Source organism: Pongo abelii, chromosome 9 (assembly GCF_028885655.2).
Source record: "Pongo abelii isolate AG06213 chromosome 9, NHGRI_mPonAbe1-v2.0_pri, whole genome shotgun sequence".
NCBI classification, from domain to species: domain Eukaryota; kingdom Metazoa; phylum Chordata; class Mammalia; order Primates; family Hominidae; genus Pongo; species Pongo abelii.
The window spans coordinates 45,113,673-45,129,150 of NC_071994.2; the positions used below are offsets into that span (position 1 = coordinate 45,113,673).

Consider the following 15,478-nt stretch of genomic DNA (forward strand, 5'->3'; position numbering starts at 1 on the left):
CATCTAAATTCATCATTCATGTTAAGAGCAGCTCAATATTCCATCTCGGTAAATAGATCATAATTTATGCAAGGTAGTTTTAATTTTTACAAATAATGTCATAAATATGACCTGTTTTACATATTTTAGATTATTTCCTTAGGAAAGATTCACCAAAATAAGAACTGTATCTTGGGATGTTAACAAAGTGGAAATATTTATACTACCAGGTATTAAGATGTATTATAAAGCTATGATAAGTAAAGCATAATATTCTAAAATTAAAAAAAAAACCTGAATTTAGGCCTGAAAATACATTATTTGAAAAAATTATTGCAAAAGATGGAGAGGGACTACTGCAATAGAAAGAAAGTTTCAGGAGATCTGCAAACATCTGAAAGGTCAGGCAGAAAAGTGATTTCATTCATAGGGAGAAGTAAGCAAGTGTCAGGGATTTTCTTTGTGTTGAGGAGCTGCTATACATGACAATATTGGCTCAAGTTGAGGGTAGGCCAGTGTTCAGGTTCCTATAGGGAGAAGAGAAGCTTAATTAAAGTTTGGTCAAGTCAGGTGAACTGCTTGTTCTGATGGATCAATGGGGATAAACAGTTCAGCTAACCACTTATAAAACGAAGAATAAGAATTTGGAGGAAGTGAAGTGTGTCTGGCCTTTGTTACCATAAACTGTTAATAACAACAAAAGAAAGAAACGGCAGGGGTAAGGATAGACGTAAAAGAACTAGATTTTCCCTGGTGCCAAAAGGGAAAGTGACTTGCCCCACCTCCTTTTTCTTGGAATACAAGGGGGTCTTCAAAACACTAATGAAAAATGGATATGTGTGGTTTTCAAATTTTTGGCACAAAATTAAACTCATACTAACTTGTTATAACATGTCCGAACAGGATTTAGTTTGAGGGACTAAGAAGGACACATCAGTTTAAAAAGGGCCGCTGTCAGAGCAACATAAATTCTGCTAAAATTGAAGCAAGAACAAATACCAAATTTATGATGAAGCTTGTGGGGAAGAATGGTGAACTCACTGATGCTTTACCAAAAGCTTATGAAGACAACCCCCCTAAAGAGATCAACAGTTTGTAAATGAATAACTCATTTTAAGAAGGGATGAGATAATGTCAAAGATGAAACCCACAGCAGCAGACCATGCACATCAATTTGCAAGGAAAAAATTCACCTTGCTCATGCCCTAATTGAAGAGGACCAATGATGAACAGCACAAATAATAGCCAACACCACAGATATCTCAACTGGTTCAGCTTTCACCATTCTGACTGAAAAATTATAGTTGAGCAAATTTTCCAATCAATGGGTGTGAAAATTGTTGTACTCAGTTCACCTGCAGACAAAAGCAGTTTTCAATGGAAATTTTAAATAAGTAGGATCAAGATCCTTAAGAATTTCTTTGAAGAATTATGACAGGAGATGAAACACGGCTTTGCCAGTGTTATCCTGAAGATAAAGCACAATCAAAGCAATGGCTACCAAGCGGTGGAAGTGGTTCAGAGAAAGCAAAAGCAGACAAATCAAGAGCAAAGGCCATGGCAACAGTTTTTTTGGGTATGTTCAAGGAATTTCGCTTGTTGACATTCTGGTGGGCTGAACAACAACAACTTCTGCTTATTACAACAGTGTTTTGAGAAAATTAGCCAAAGTTTTAGCAGAAAAACTCCTTGGAATGCTTCAGCAGAGAGCCCTTTTTCACAGGTACAATGTTCCTGCTCCTCCTCTCATAAAACAAGGGCAATTTTTGCAAGAGTTTCAATGAGAAATCATTAGACATACACGTTTCAGTCCTGATTTGGCTCAGTCTGACTTCTTTTTGTTTCTTAATCTTAAAATGTGTGGAAGGGGCATCCATTTTTCTTCAGTTAATAATGCAAGTAAGACTGCATTGACATGATTAGGTTCCCAGGACCCTCAGTTCCTCAGGGAAAGATTAAATGGCTGCTATGATCACTTACAAAAAATGGCTGGACTCTGAGAAAGCTTACGGTGATAAATAAAATTTATATATATATTTTTTAAATTGTTTTTCCAGAAAATTTTGAAGTCCCCTCCTATTTCTTTTAGAGAACTTATAAATTCTTTCTTTGTCCCTTTGAGATGTGTGTCTTTTAAAAAGCTAAATAAGGCTCTTACCAATTTTATAAATCAGGCATTTTTTTCTTATGTTTTCTTGGAGTAATCACTTTTAAATGTAAGTATCAAAAAAGGCAGCATACTCATCTCCCAGTCTCCATGGGAGTTTAGCCTAAGCACCTGGCTCCATGCCGTAACTACTTCTTGACATAGAGATATGAGTTTTGTTTTTTCTTGGAATAAAAGCAAGTAAGTAACACAGATGAACACTTCAATTACCAGGTGAATTTAGGATGAACTGTGTGGCAAATGGTGCTGTCACGTCAAGCTTGCGGGAAGGGGTATCTATGAGTATTATCTATGTCATATGGTAAAGAGTAGTTCTGTGTAATAAACAGTTTTCTAGAATGTGAAATGATTCCTTTAACTGTCCCTGTTTTAAGGGACTACAGAACTCAGATACAGTTCAACATTCTAAGTACTGACACAAAAATAGATGGAGTAAATCAGCAGAATAAAATTCAGAAGTAGAGCTATGAATACATAGATACTTAGGTTATAACAAAAGGTGGCATGGTTAAACAGTATGAAAAGTTGAATGTTTTCAATAATTGGTGGAACCTGACTGACTATACACTTGAGAAAAAAAAATTGACTTACATTTTGTACAAGGCATAAAAATTAATTACAGGTAGATAGTAGTTGTCAATGTAAAAAGTAAAATAATACAACTTTTAAAAGATAATATATGAAATTAATTTCATTATCTTGGTGTGAGTTGAATATTAAGAGCATTATTCATAACAAACAATTGAGAAAGTGGGGTACATTCAAATTTAAAACATCGGTTTATCTAAAAACATTCAAAAGGGAAACACAAAGTAACAAAAGATCAGTAGAATATATAATGAATAAAGGACTCACATCAAGAATATATAAATAACTACTGCAAATTGACAAGAAAAGGGAAGACCTAATTGAAAACAGACCAGAGACTTTAGCAGGTACTTCACAAAATTGCATATCTAGATGGCCAATAAACATATACAAGGAGATCAATCTCATTTACATCAGGGAAGTGCAAATTAAAACAATGATGACACATACACAAATAAATTTCTATACCAAAGAATGAAAATGAATGAACAAAAGTTCACACAAGAGCTTAACTGATCACCCAAATAAAGGTTGAGTTAAAGAAGCCAGACTACCAACAACACATACTGTATGATTGCATTTTTATAAAATTTAAAAACAAGCCAAACTAATCTCTGCTGTAAGAAGTTAGTCTATCTCTGCAGAGGAGACAAGGAATAGTGAATGAGAAGAGGCACTAGAGCTTCTGGATGGCTAAGAATATTTTCTCTCTAGGTGTTGGTGGTGGTCACATGGCTGTGTTCGTCTTGTGATAATTACGACTTATGGACCTCTATCATTTTATGCGTCCATTAAGAAAAGAGACAACACGAAAGAATGATAATTTCTTGTGTCCAGAAAGGTATGTAGGTGGAAAACCAAGTACTCTCACATATTGTAACCAGGACTCCAAATTACTACATCTTTTTGCAAAGTGTGATAGTGTAATACACATAAAAATTTAAATGTGCATATCCTTAGATCCCGAAATTTTACATGTGTATCTCTTTTAGCAGAAAACTTATATTTATGCTGAAATGTATAAATACCAGCTTGCAAACTGAGTTGTTTATAATATCAGAAAAGTTGGAAACAACCTGAATAGCTATCAGATGTGAAAATGTTTAATAAAATTATATTATATCTATACTATAGAATATAAAGAACCATTAAAATGAATACATAGATTAATATGTACTGTCACAAAAAGATATGAAAGAATATACTGTTAAATGATGAGTGTTTTCCACTGAAAAATAAGTAAAATGGGGATTAATATAACTTATCTTTTCATTTTATGATATACATCTCTTTAATGTTTGATACTTTCACAATGAGGATGAAACTGTGCTTCAGTTGTACAATTAAAAAATTTAATAAACTAAATGACCATAGAAGTGGTATTGAAATATTGGAAAATGCTTATAATATAAAATGATGTGATGAAATAATGTACATCTTATTATTTCATTACTTAAAAATACTTATGAGTGTTATATACTGGGCATTGAGCATACAATGGTGAGACTAATAGGAAGATGAACACTAATAAAAAAACAGAAATATAATTATTTAATTTTCAAAATCTTCTGATTCCTCTGAAGTGAATCATGTAGTTCTCAGCCATATTAATAATTCTGATCTGTGCCATAAGAGGTATGGTGAGGTTTGAAGGGCTGACACTATCAGAGTTGATTTTACAAAGATCATTCTGGATGTCTATATTAGAGAGTAGCAAAAGCATGGGTAGGAAGACCAATTAAAATGCATTTCAGTAGATCTCATGAATGACGACTATAATTTTGGATAATTTGGTAATAGCGAAGGTGGAGATAGAAGTGGACAGATTCAAAGAGAGTTAGGAGTTAAACTGATAGAACCTAGTGATGGGTTGAACATGGGTGGTAAAGGAGAGGTAGTATAAAGAAATCTTAGGCTTCTTGCTGATGCCTGAATGGAAGTGCTGTTCATGGGAAGAGGGATACTTAGAAGAAGACCTGGTTTGCATCACTTTTGTCTGTCTGCTTTTTGGTACTGATAGTCAGGAGAACATGTGGGAATGGTAGTTAAAAGTTTGGCTTTAAACATGTCAAACATGAGTGCTTTCAATAGGCACACAGACATGATTTGTAGGTGTTGGATTTATGAATCTGAAATTTTTTAAACATTTTACAAACTTAAATTTAAGATAAAAGAATTTTTTAAAAACACTATCAAAAAGCAACTGTGTTTGGATGAAGTACACTTAGAATGTATAAAATCCAGCTGTAAAATATTATTTGACAAAAAAAGATACTGACATGAATCCATATATTATGTATTATTAGTGCAATGGAAAATTTTCAATTATAAATGGACTGAAATTTGGCATTGTGTCCTATAAAAATTAATTCTCTATCTTTAAGGAGGACATTGTAACTAAAATGATTAGATGTATCTTATTTGTTTCTCTTTCTATACACATAGAAATTCCTTGGCCATATGTTCCATTTAAATCTCATATTGATAGTGTAAGCTTTTTCACCGACACAGCTGGATAAATCTAGAGCTTTGTTAATGTTAAAAAGTCTCACCTTTTTCCACAATAAAAGGTGTAAACACATAATCATATATATTCATCATATACATATTCACAAATCTACATATTGGTGTATATATAAACAAACATATCACATATATGGGTTATATACTATTTACTATATATTGTGAAGCTCAGGTGCCATGATGGTTGTGAAATACTTTGAAAAGTATGAAATTCTATATTAATGTAAGATGCTGTTGTAATATTATTCCGTTTGTATATCCATTGAAACAAGTGTTATGGATGAGGATAAAAAGGAAGGGATTTTGTCTACATTAACCTCCCAAATATCTTCCTCAATAAAGCAAGAACAATGTTGCTACACTATGAAGGAAGATAAAGTGTGCTTTAAAGTTGAATTAGACTAAGGTATTGACACTGTTCACAAAGAACAAGTAGAGGTAAATGAATACTGACATTTCTATTTCTGATCAAGTTCCTAATTTGTTCCTACGAGTTCACTGGCTTTTTATGAACAATTTTTCAATGTAACAAATATCTCTAAAATACTTTTCCATTTTCAAAGAGCATTACATATATTATTTCATTTGATTTTCACAATCATGTTAGTATTATCATTATTCATTTTAAGAGAAATGATCATATTTAGAGTTACGACTTGAAATAAGGTCTTCTGATTCCATGTTATTTGCTCTTTATTCCCATAAATCCTGACTTAGGTTTTGTTGTTGTTTAATCCTGGTTAAAAAAAAAAAAGAAGAAAATTTTATTTTGTGGATTCATATCCTCAATTCTAGGAATTATGTTTTGTTGACTATTCCTGTCAGTGAATTTTTAAAATATTTATTTAGGAACTAGAGAAAACATGGAATCAGCCTCTAATTCCTCAGGAAAATAAAGTAAGTAATCTCAAGGAAAAGAATCTTGTGATTGTTAGAACCGTGATGATTAAATTAATAAACAAAATCAAAAGATAACAAGTGCTGGAGAGTACCTAGAGAAAGTGTTGGAGAGGACGTTGGAGAGGACGTGGAGAGGAGGTGGAGAGTGTGTAGTCTTACACACTACAGATGAGAATACAAATTGGTATAGCTATTATGAAAGACAATATGGACGTTCCTCAAAAAATTAAATATAGAGCTACCACATAATCCAGCAATCCCATTACTGGGTATATGCCCAAAGGGAATGAAATCAGTATGTCTAAGAGATATCTGCCATCCTATGTTTACTGCAGCACTATTCACGATACCCAAGATGCGGAATCAATCTAAATGTCCATCAATGAATGAATGAAGAAAGAAAAGGTGTACACACAGAATTAAATAAATTTTATGGCTAGATATAGTCATAAAAAGAATGAAATGCTGTCATTTGTGACAATATGAACCTAGAGGACATTAAGGTAGGAAGAGAAAGATCAACACCATATGATCTCAGCCATATGTGGAATCTAAAAAGTTGTTTTCATAGAAGTAGAGGGTAGAATAGTGATTAGCAGAGAATGGGAAGAGGTAGGGGGAGGAAAGAATGGGGAGAGATTGGTCAATGGGTACGAAGTTATAGTTAGATAAGTTGAATAAGTTCTGGTGTTCTATTGCATAGTAGGATGACTAACATTAACAGTAAAGTCTCAAAATAGCTAGAAGAGAGGTTTTTGAATGGTCTCATCACAAAAAAATGAAAAATTTTAAGATGATGGAGATGCTAATTATCCCAATTTGTTCATTACATAATGTATACACGTATTGAAACATCACATTTTATCACATAAATATGTACAATTACGTGTCAATCATAAATTTTTTAAAATAAGCAAGCTATAAGAGGTAACACACAATCTTATTTTTTTCCCTCTGAAAGCCAGATAAATAATGATAATAATATCTAACACTTGTTGAACACTTGGTATAAGCCAGGCACTGCTCAAAGCTCTTTATGTCTGAACTAATTTAATTATCTGGGTAACCTATGAAGTGGATATTATTCCAGTCTAACCACAAAGAAACAGTGGCACAAAACCATGATTCTTTCTGAGAGAGGTTTTCAATGGGAAACTTAAAGATCCTAGGACTTCAAATGCACAGAAAACAATACTATTTAGAAGGCAGAAAATAGTTTTAAATGAAGGAAAAAAAAAGTATTGAGGTTTCTCAAATTTTATCCATATATAAAGGAATTAAAACATTTCATTTCCATTTGGAATGATAAATAGTTCCTTTACTATGCACTGACTGTATAAAACCAAACTCCAAGTTTGTAAAACCATTTTACAAAGATCTTACAAAATCAAAGTCCTCTAGCTCTCAATTAATTGCTTTTTACAATATTGTATAACATCTCTTTCTTTACTACATCCATACCACCAACCACTCACTTTTAAACAACAGTTTGAGAGTTAGGGAGGGTAATATGTTTATGTGGTCTAATTACACTTTCAAACTGCCCAATATCACCAAATGCTTATATCCTATACAGAAGCACCTTGCAGAAATGGTATGACATCTGCACATGTATAAAAGCACACACAAGCATACATCTCGTATTTGAAGAGATGTGCCCAAAGGTTTTCTCTACCTACAATTCTGTTTCTTGATGAGGATGGAAAGAAGGTTGCCTGATCTTCGATGAGGAAGAGCTCCTGCCGATGTCTGCTGAATTGTGCAGTAAAATATTCAGGATGGGGATACTTCACACTCACTGGGAGTCTTACAGGTCCAAGCACATAGCTCATAGGAGTGTGCTTAGGGCGGGGAATATCACTCTCCTTAATAGGCATTTTGATTCCCAAGACTTCAGCATAGGTAACTAATACCTCCCAAGGGGCATGGATCTTGACAAAATAAGTTCTTCCATCTTCAGAGTCCTGCATTAAAAAAAAAGGCAAAACAGCAGAAAGCTTACTGGTCAGTTTGTTATTGAGCTGATTAAATAAAACAAATGATATTTTATAAAATCTCAAACACATCAAAGCATTTTCAATTTTTTGAAATTTTCAGGCAAAACTTTGAGAAAACAAAATTCACAAAACATATAGTTACAAAAACATGTATATATGTATACATATAATGTGTGTATATATGTGAAAGACAGAAAGAGAGACATACAAAGACACACGCAGAGAAAGACTATTTTTAAACATATATTTCATGGTCAATGTATACTCATCTCTAAATCCACAATTACCTATGCAGTTCTGGGCAATTTCTTAAGTTTTTAGTAACTAGCTATAAGCTTACAATTTTACTTAAGTTATATAAGCGATACATATAAACTGTAAAACGTACTCATTCTTCTTACCCAGCTTCTTTGTTTAGCCTACACAAACAGGAAGAACTTTAGGTAACAATGGTTCACGGCATAGGATAAATTATGGATTGTGTGGTATAATAATTTATTAGTTCACTGAAAATGGGAGAACTAGAGAGTAATGCTTTTGTTTTTCTTTTCTTTTTCTTAAAGACAGAGCATCACTCTGTTGACAAGGCTGGAGTGCAGCAGCACAACCATGAAACTCCTGGGCTCCAGCAATCCTCCTGCTTTGGCCTCTCAAGTAGCTGGACTACAGGCACCATGCCCAACTAATTTTTTATTTTTTATTTTTTGTAGAGACAAGATCTTGCTATGTTGCCTGGGCTGGAACTATTAGAAATTTCACAGATAGGGTGAGATATTAAATAGGCCTTTAAAAACAATTTTGAAGGAAATTCTAGAAAAACAGTAAATAAGATGACTTTAAAAAGAAAACTTGGTATATTCATGAACAGAAAGAATGTCTTGGCTTAAACAGCAGGTTATGCTGTAAGACAGCCTGGTTAATTATTTAGGGTATCAGATTATAGGCAGACTTCAAAATGAAACTTTTATGAGAAAAAGTCCACATCTTCTTTTTCTTTGTATCCTGAATGCAAACTGTGTCAATTTATAAAGGGTTCCATTTATTACTGCATATTCACAGTACTCATCTACTTACCTGTAAGACTACAGGCCCTATCATCCCGGTGCACATATCTGTAGCCAAAAGAGCTATTGTATTGCCCCCAAACACAGACTCTATCCAGTCAAAGGCCAGAATAGGAGAAAACAACACTGAAATTAAAGAGGCTGGAATAAATTATCAACTACATTTACCCTTTTGTCTTCTATTTCCAACTCAAGACCTGTTTTTCTGAGATTATTTTCAAACTCTTTTCTTCTTTCCTATGACAAAAAAATCAACAGAATTATGCAGAACACTTTTGTTTTATTTGCTCAGTATTGACAGATTCAATATACAATGGCTGTGACTCTGGATGGCTCTCTGCCCCTCCCATGGTTGTATATAAAAATGCTCCATCTGAATGTCAGGTACTGCTTTTCTCTTCTACTATAATTCACAACAACTACAAAAATTCACAACGACTACAAAAACTTTGTACATTTCTGAAGAAATGTACAAAACTTTACTGAATAACAAATTATAAAAAAAACTTTATAAAGAGAGAGACATATGCTCCAAGTTGAAAAGACACACTATTACAAAGATCAATACTCTTCAAATAAACTATACATTTAATGGAATTTTAAGCCAATATGTCATCAAGACTTTTTAATCCTGAAGGACAAAATGGCTTCACTTAGCAAAAAGTAAACTTAAATTTAACTATAGGTCATTACTGAAAATAACCACTTGAGTGCTTAGTTTTTCATTTGTTTGTTTGTTCATTTTGTAGTGACAGGGTCTCGCTGTGTCACCCAGGCTGGAGTACAGTGTTGTGATCACAGCGCATTATAGCATCACACTCCTGGGCTCAAGTGATCCTCCCTAGCCTCCTGAGTAACTGGGACTACAAGAAGGTGCCTCCACACTCAGATAATTTTTTTAAAAATTTTTCATAGAGACTGTGTCTCATTATCTGCCCAGGCTGGCCTTGAACTCCTGGCCTCAACTGATCCTCCCACCTTAGCCTGCCAAAGCACTGGGATTATAGGTGTGAACCACCCACCCAGCCTTTATTAAAGCAATGTACTGATGACAAAAAAAGTATTTTTTCTTTTTAAAACATTTTTACTGAGTTAAAATATACATATATAACTTACCATCTTTACCATTTTTAAGTGTACAGTTCAGTAGTAATAAATACATTATATTGTTTTTCCCCCTTTATCTCCCTCCTTCCCCCTCCCTTTCCTGGCTTCTGGTAGCCACCAATATACTCTATCTTCATGAGATCCACATTTTTACCTCCTGCACATGAGTGAGAACATATGACATTTGTCTTTCTGTGCTTGGTTTATTTCACTTAACATAATGGCTTCCAGTTCCATCAATGGCTGCAAATGATAGTATTTCATTTTTTCAATGGCTGAAAAATATTCCATTATATGTATTTGCCACATTTTCTTTATCTATTCATCCAACAATGAACACTTTTCCTTTGCTGTGCAGAAGCTTTTTGGCTTGATTTAATCCCAGTGGTCTATTTTTCCTTTAATTGCCTGGTCTTACACAAGAAGTCTGTCTGCACCAATGTCCTGGAGCATTTTCCTAGTGTTTTCTTCTGGTAGTTTCACAGTTTCAGGTCTTAGAGTCAAAGCTTTAATCCACTTTGATTTGATCTTTTGTATGGTAAGAACTATGGGTCTGGTATCATTCTTCCACATATAGTTATCCAGTTTCATCAGCATCATTTGTTGAAAAGCCTATCTTTTCTCCATTGTATGCACTTGGCCCCTTTGTCAAAGATGAGCTTGTTTTAAATTCATAGATTTAAATCTGGATTCTCTATTCTATTTCATTGGCCTGTGTGTCTGTTGTTATGCCAGTACCTTATTGAAGGTATGAGATGCAGAATAGTCATTTAGTTATGCACAGTTGGAAGAGAAATGTGGACTGGAAAAGTGAATTCTGGGATCGTATGATTAATGTATATAAAATCATAAAATATATGATTTTAAAACTGTAAGACAGAATCATCAAATACATCAGTGTAAGATAAGGAAAGGTGAGGATTAAGGACTGTGCCCTGACGCACTTTAATAATAAGAGATTTAGGAGAAGTAAAGACTGAGAAGGAGCAACTAGTGAAATAAGAAAAAAACTAAGATAATGTGGAGTCCTGGAAGCCACATGAAGAACATACACAATAGAAAAGGGAAGGATCAACTGTGTTAAATATTGCTAATAGGTCAAGTAAGATGAGGGCTGAGGCTTGACCATTGGATTTTATACAAGGAGATGGGCAGAGTGGTTGGGATGAAGGCTTGAAAGGAATAGGTTTAATATATAATTGCGTAGAAAAAAATAGAGAAATAGTAGCTAGTAGGAAAACTGGATCAAAAAGAGGGTTTTTATTCATACCTTTTTAATATAGAAAAATTAACAGCCTAGTTATTAATTGAAGAAAATGGCCCAGTAAAGAATATCAAATATAATTTAGGAGAAAGAGGAACTAATTTTCAGAGCAATATCCCAAAATAGGTATACAGAAAAGAGTTAATAAAGCAGGCATTAAATTGCTATCCTTAGAAAGGCCTGCCTGCAACTTTAGAAAGGTTGGTCCTAGTGTCTGCGACTTGCTTTTCTGAAGAGTTCCCTCCACTCCCAGAACTGATAAGAGTGGCTCATTTTGCCTATACTGTTTTTACAAACAGTGTTATTTATGCTGAATATCTGCTTTCCTTCTGGGAGTATGAAATTTTGGTATGTGCTAGGCAGAAGGTGACAAGGTAACCAGCCCCTAATAAAAACCTAGGGCACTCTAATGGGCTTGCCAATAGATATTTCACATGTGTTTTCATACATTGTTGCTGGAAAAAGTAAGTATATATCCTATGATTCTACTGAGAGGGAATTCTCATAAGCTTGCTCCTGGTTTCCTCCAGACTTTGTCCGATGAGCTTTTTCCCTTGCTGGTTTTGCTTTTTATCATTTCACTGTAATAAAACATCTCCATAAGCATGACTATATACTGAGTCCTGTGATTCTTTCTAATGAACCCCTAAACCTGAGTGTTGTCTTTGGCACTCCTGAATAGTAGGCAAGAAGGAAGAGAACGCAGGGCACAAGTGGAGGAGTTGGCTTTAGGTAGAAGGATAAATAGTTTGTCTATGGTAACAGAAAGTAAGATAGCTCACACAGGCAAAAGTCCTGGTGGATGGACAGATGTGGTGGTAGAAATTTATAGGTTTTCTTTTCTTGCTTCAGTTTTCTCAATGAAGCAGAAAAATGTGATCAGCTAAGCTTGAAGACGGGAGGAAGTGTTGGAGGTGTGAGGAGAGAAAAAAAACATTATAAAACAGTCATCTAAGAAAGTGGGAGACAACAGAATATGGAAGGAAAGTATGATTGCCACACAGCATAAGGACCCAGTTAAGGTCCATGGGCACAAATATAAGGTAAAGTCAGTCAGTAAATTGTAAGTTTTCCTTTCTGCATGTGTGCTGGCATGTAGTAGGTGGGGCTGGGTTTAACTAAAGTTGTTATTTTGTCAAGTACAACTGGGAGAGGGGCAAGGGACTTGATGGGATATGTAACAGCATAATTACAATTGTTGACCACGAGACATAAGCTGAATAAAGATTGAGAGGGGAATAAGAGCAGCAAAAAGCAGTAAGATGATTGCATCTTATCTGGTCCTGGTGAGGTTGAAAGAGGAAGAATGTGGATCAGAAAGATTTGAGGTATAATCAGACAGTTGTACATGTAAAATGAAATTATAAAGAGTTGCAGTTATTAGTAATGACAAGTTCTAGGTGAGTGAATGGCTGAGTAGAAGCTAAGATCATTGGAAAAGGGAGTTCAAGGAACAGAGAGGCCAGAGTGTCAAAATAATCATCTAAGTATGAATTGATATAATCAATGATTTTAAAAGATTGCTGGAAAGACTGACAGTGATCCAGGAGCTAAAATTGTTGAGGAATAGAAGATGCAGAGACAGATAAATGACAAAAACAATGCAGGATAATAATAAATCTGATAGATTTAAATCTCAGGAATTTCAGGGACAAGTGAAGGAGAACACAGTATAATCAACAAGATACAAGGAGGGCAAGCAGCATTTACCCCATCTCTAGGGAAATGTTGTGTAAAGAAAAGTAACCATCACTTGAGAGGACTGCTATGGAAAGCAAAAAACCTCAAAGAGGTTTGAAGGGAATGTTCAGAGAAGAGATGAAAATGATGACAGGTCATGAATTTCAGAGGCCTGGTAGAAGGCTTTCCAGGCAGTGGGTGGAAAAAAGGGACAGACCTGTATATGTACGGAGTCTTGTGGGAATAATATCTTCATTTTTTATTTTTATTTTATATGACATTTATGTTGTAAGTACATAAGTAAATGTGTGTGTATGCACACACATATGTGTATAAAAATGGATTAATTTATGATTTCAAATATTGAGTATTTATTGAGCATCCGTTATACTCCAACCATTGTTCTAGGATTTGGGTACATAGCGGTGAACAAGACGAAGTGCTTGGTCTCATAAACTTAATTTATAGTGTTGGAGACAGCAAACAAGTAAAAACATGAATAAATAAACTCATAAAGTGATGTGTAATACAAATAAAACAGAATCAGGAATAGAGTACAATATAAAAGCTATACCTGGAGGAATGGATTAGTCATACATTTCCAAAATGAAAATATCATACAAAAGGTAATTATTATATTCAGACACATACCTCAAATTTTGGATGTTACATTTAATATCTAAAGTGAGCTATAAAAAGAATCAGTTACTTGGAAGAAGAACAAAAATAAGTTAGTATGCAAAATATCCAAAAAAAACATTGACTTTACATGTCTATTCTTAGGCTGCCTACTTTACAGTTATCTCACTCAGTTTCAGTTTTCAGTAACACTTCAGGGCCTCTCACTTTTATAACATAATTCAATCCAGATATCCATGTGAAATTATAAAATGTGCTTCTTTTTATTATTCCCACTTCTGTTATAATGCACTTACCGCCTTTAACTCTGCATCTTTCTTTATGTCATCAATGTAGGAAAGCACAAAATCAATTTGCCTAATCCCATCTCGGAAGAAGATAGAATCTTTGCTTTGCTGATTTTTTTGAAACTGCAGGAGACATAAATGACACAATTGTAAATTATAGTTTTATTCTGAAATGGCAAAAGCACAAAAGGAATTATTTATAATTTGGTCAAGACAAATAACCAGAGGTTTCAGCAACAGATTATGCTTTCTTTTATAAAGTGAAATTCCATATAAAAGATTAAGCAATAATGACTCGGGAGGAAGATAAGCATGTTAACTACATGCACGTACAACAAAAATGCTGCAAACATACCAAAATATGAAATGAATATATGTATAAATTGATCTCAAAATGTACATTCAGAGACTGACTTGTTCTCTTCATTAAACAAGATATCACTTAGTCCACTAAATAATTCATGGCTACACACAACTTTGGGGGTATAATTAATTACAGACCAATTAATGGAGTCACACTATAAGAAAATAAATTTATGATTAATGTTTATTCTATGTTTTTATAAAATTGTCACTTCCTAATTCAACTTTGTAAGGATTAAAATAAAATCAAGGTGCAGTTAAATATTAGAAAGCAGGTAGCTTATTAGCTGGCATCACAAGTTAGGTTTCATGCAACTCGCCCTTCAACATCAATTTCCCAGGTGAGCAAAAATCAATCCTTTCTTTAAATTTGCATGAATTATCTTAGTATAATAATTACACTTACAAGTTCAACTTTCACATATTGTGTAGTTAGTTCATTAGTTCCTTCACTTTAAAAACAGCAAAAACATGACAGAGCTTCAGAAGAAATAAATTTCGTGTTTGACTGATTTGGTTTTCTTTAAAGTTTATATCTAATACTTAATATTCCTGCTAGCCTACATGTATTATTACACTTAGAATTATGCAAATAGATAATACAGTGGCTGTCAATGAGATAATTTTCCAATTGCTTTAGCTCACATGCGAATGAGTAACTATATGGTTTTAATTTTCACAACTAGTGTTTCTATTAATTCATGAGTTTCTTTTATTATACCCTATGGGATTTTTTTACCCAAGTCAGGTGAGACAGGCCTCCCAGAAAAGGGAATGGATGAGGATCAGTTATACGCAAATAAGCCATAAGTCTCATGTTTGATCTGTGGTCTGTGAACAAAGTAAGTGCATTTACATAGCTGACGCAAAGCTGATGTGTCTCAGAAAAAAACTAGCTCCCAATGCACAGGAAGAATGTG

The 15,478-nt window shown here is 34.0% G+C and overlaps 1 protein-coding gene across 5 annotated transcripts in view; it reads right to left on the minus strand.

The window, feature by feature from the left end:
* The window catches only part of ANO5 (anoctamin 5), a 92,047-nt gene that overhangs the window by 49,089 nt on the left and 27,480 nt on the right, over nt 1-15,478 (minus strand). For all 5 annotated transcript variants that reach the window (XM_054524571.2, XM_054524570.2, XM_024255406.3 and 2 more), the window contains 3 exons: nt 14,205-14,318; nt 9,387-9,455; nt 7,837-8,121 (listed from right to left, as the gene is read on the minus strand). In XM_054524571.2, coding sequence (XP_054380546.1) covers nt 7,837-8,121; nt 9,387-9,455; nt 14,205-14,318 — 468 coding nt within the window. The remainder of the gene's footprint in view (nt 1-7,836; nt 8,122-9,386; nt 9,456-14,204; nt 14,319-15,478) is intronic.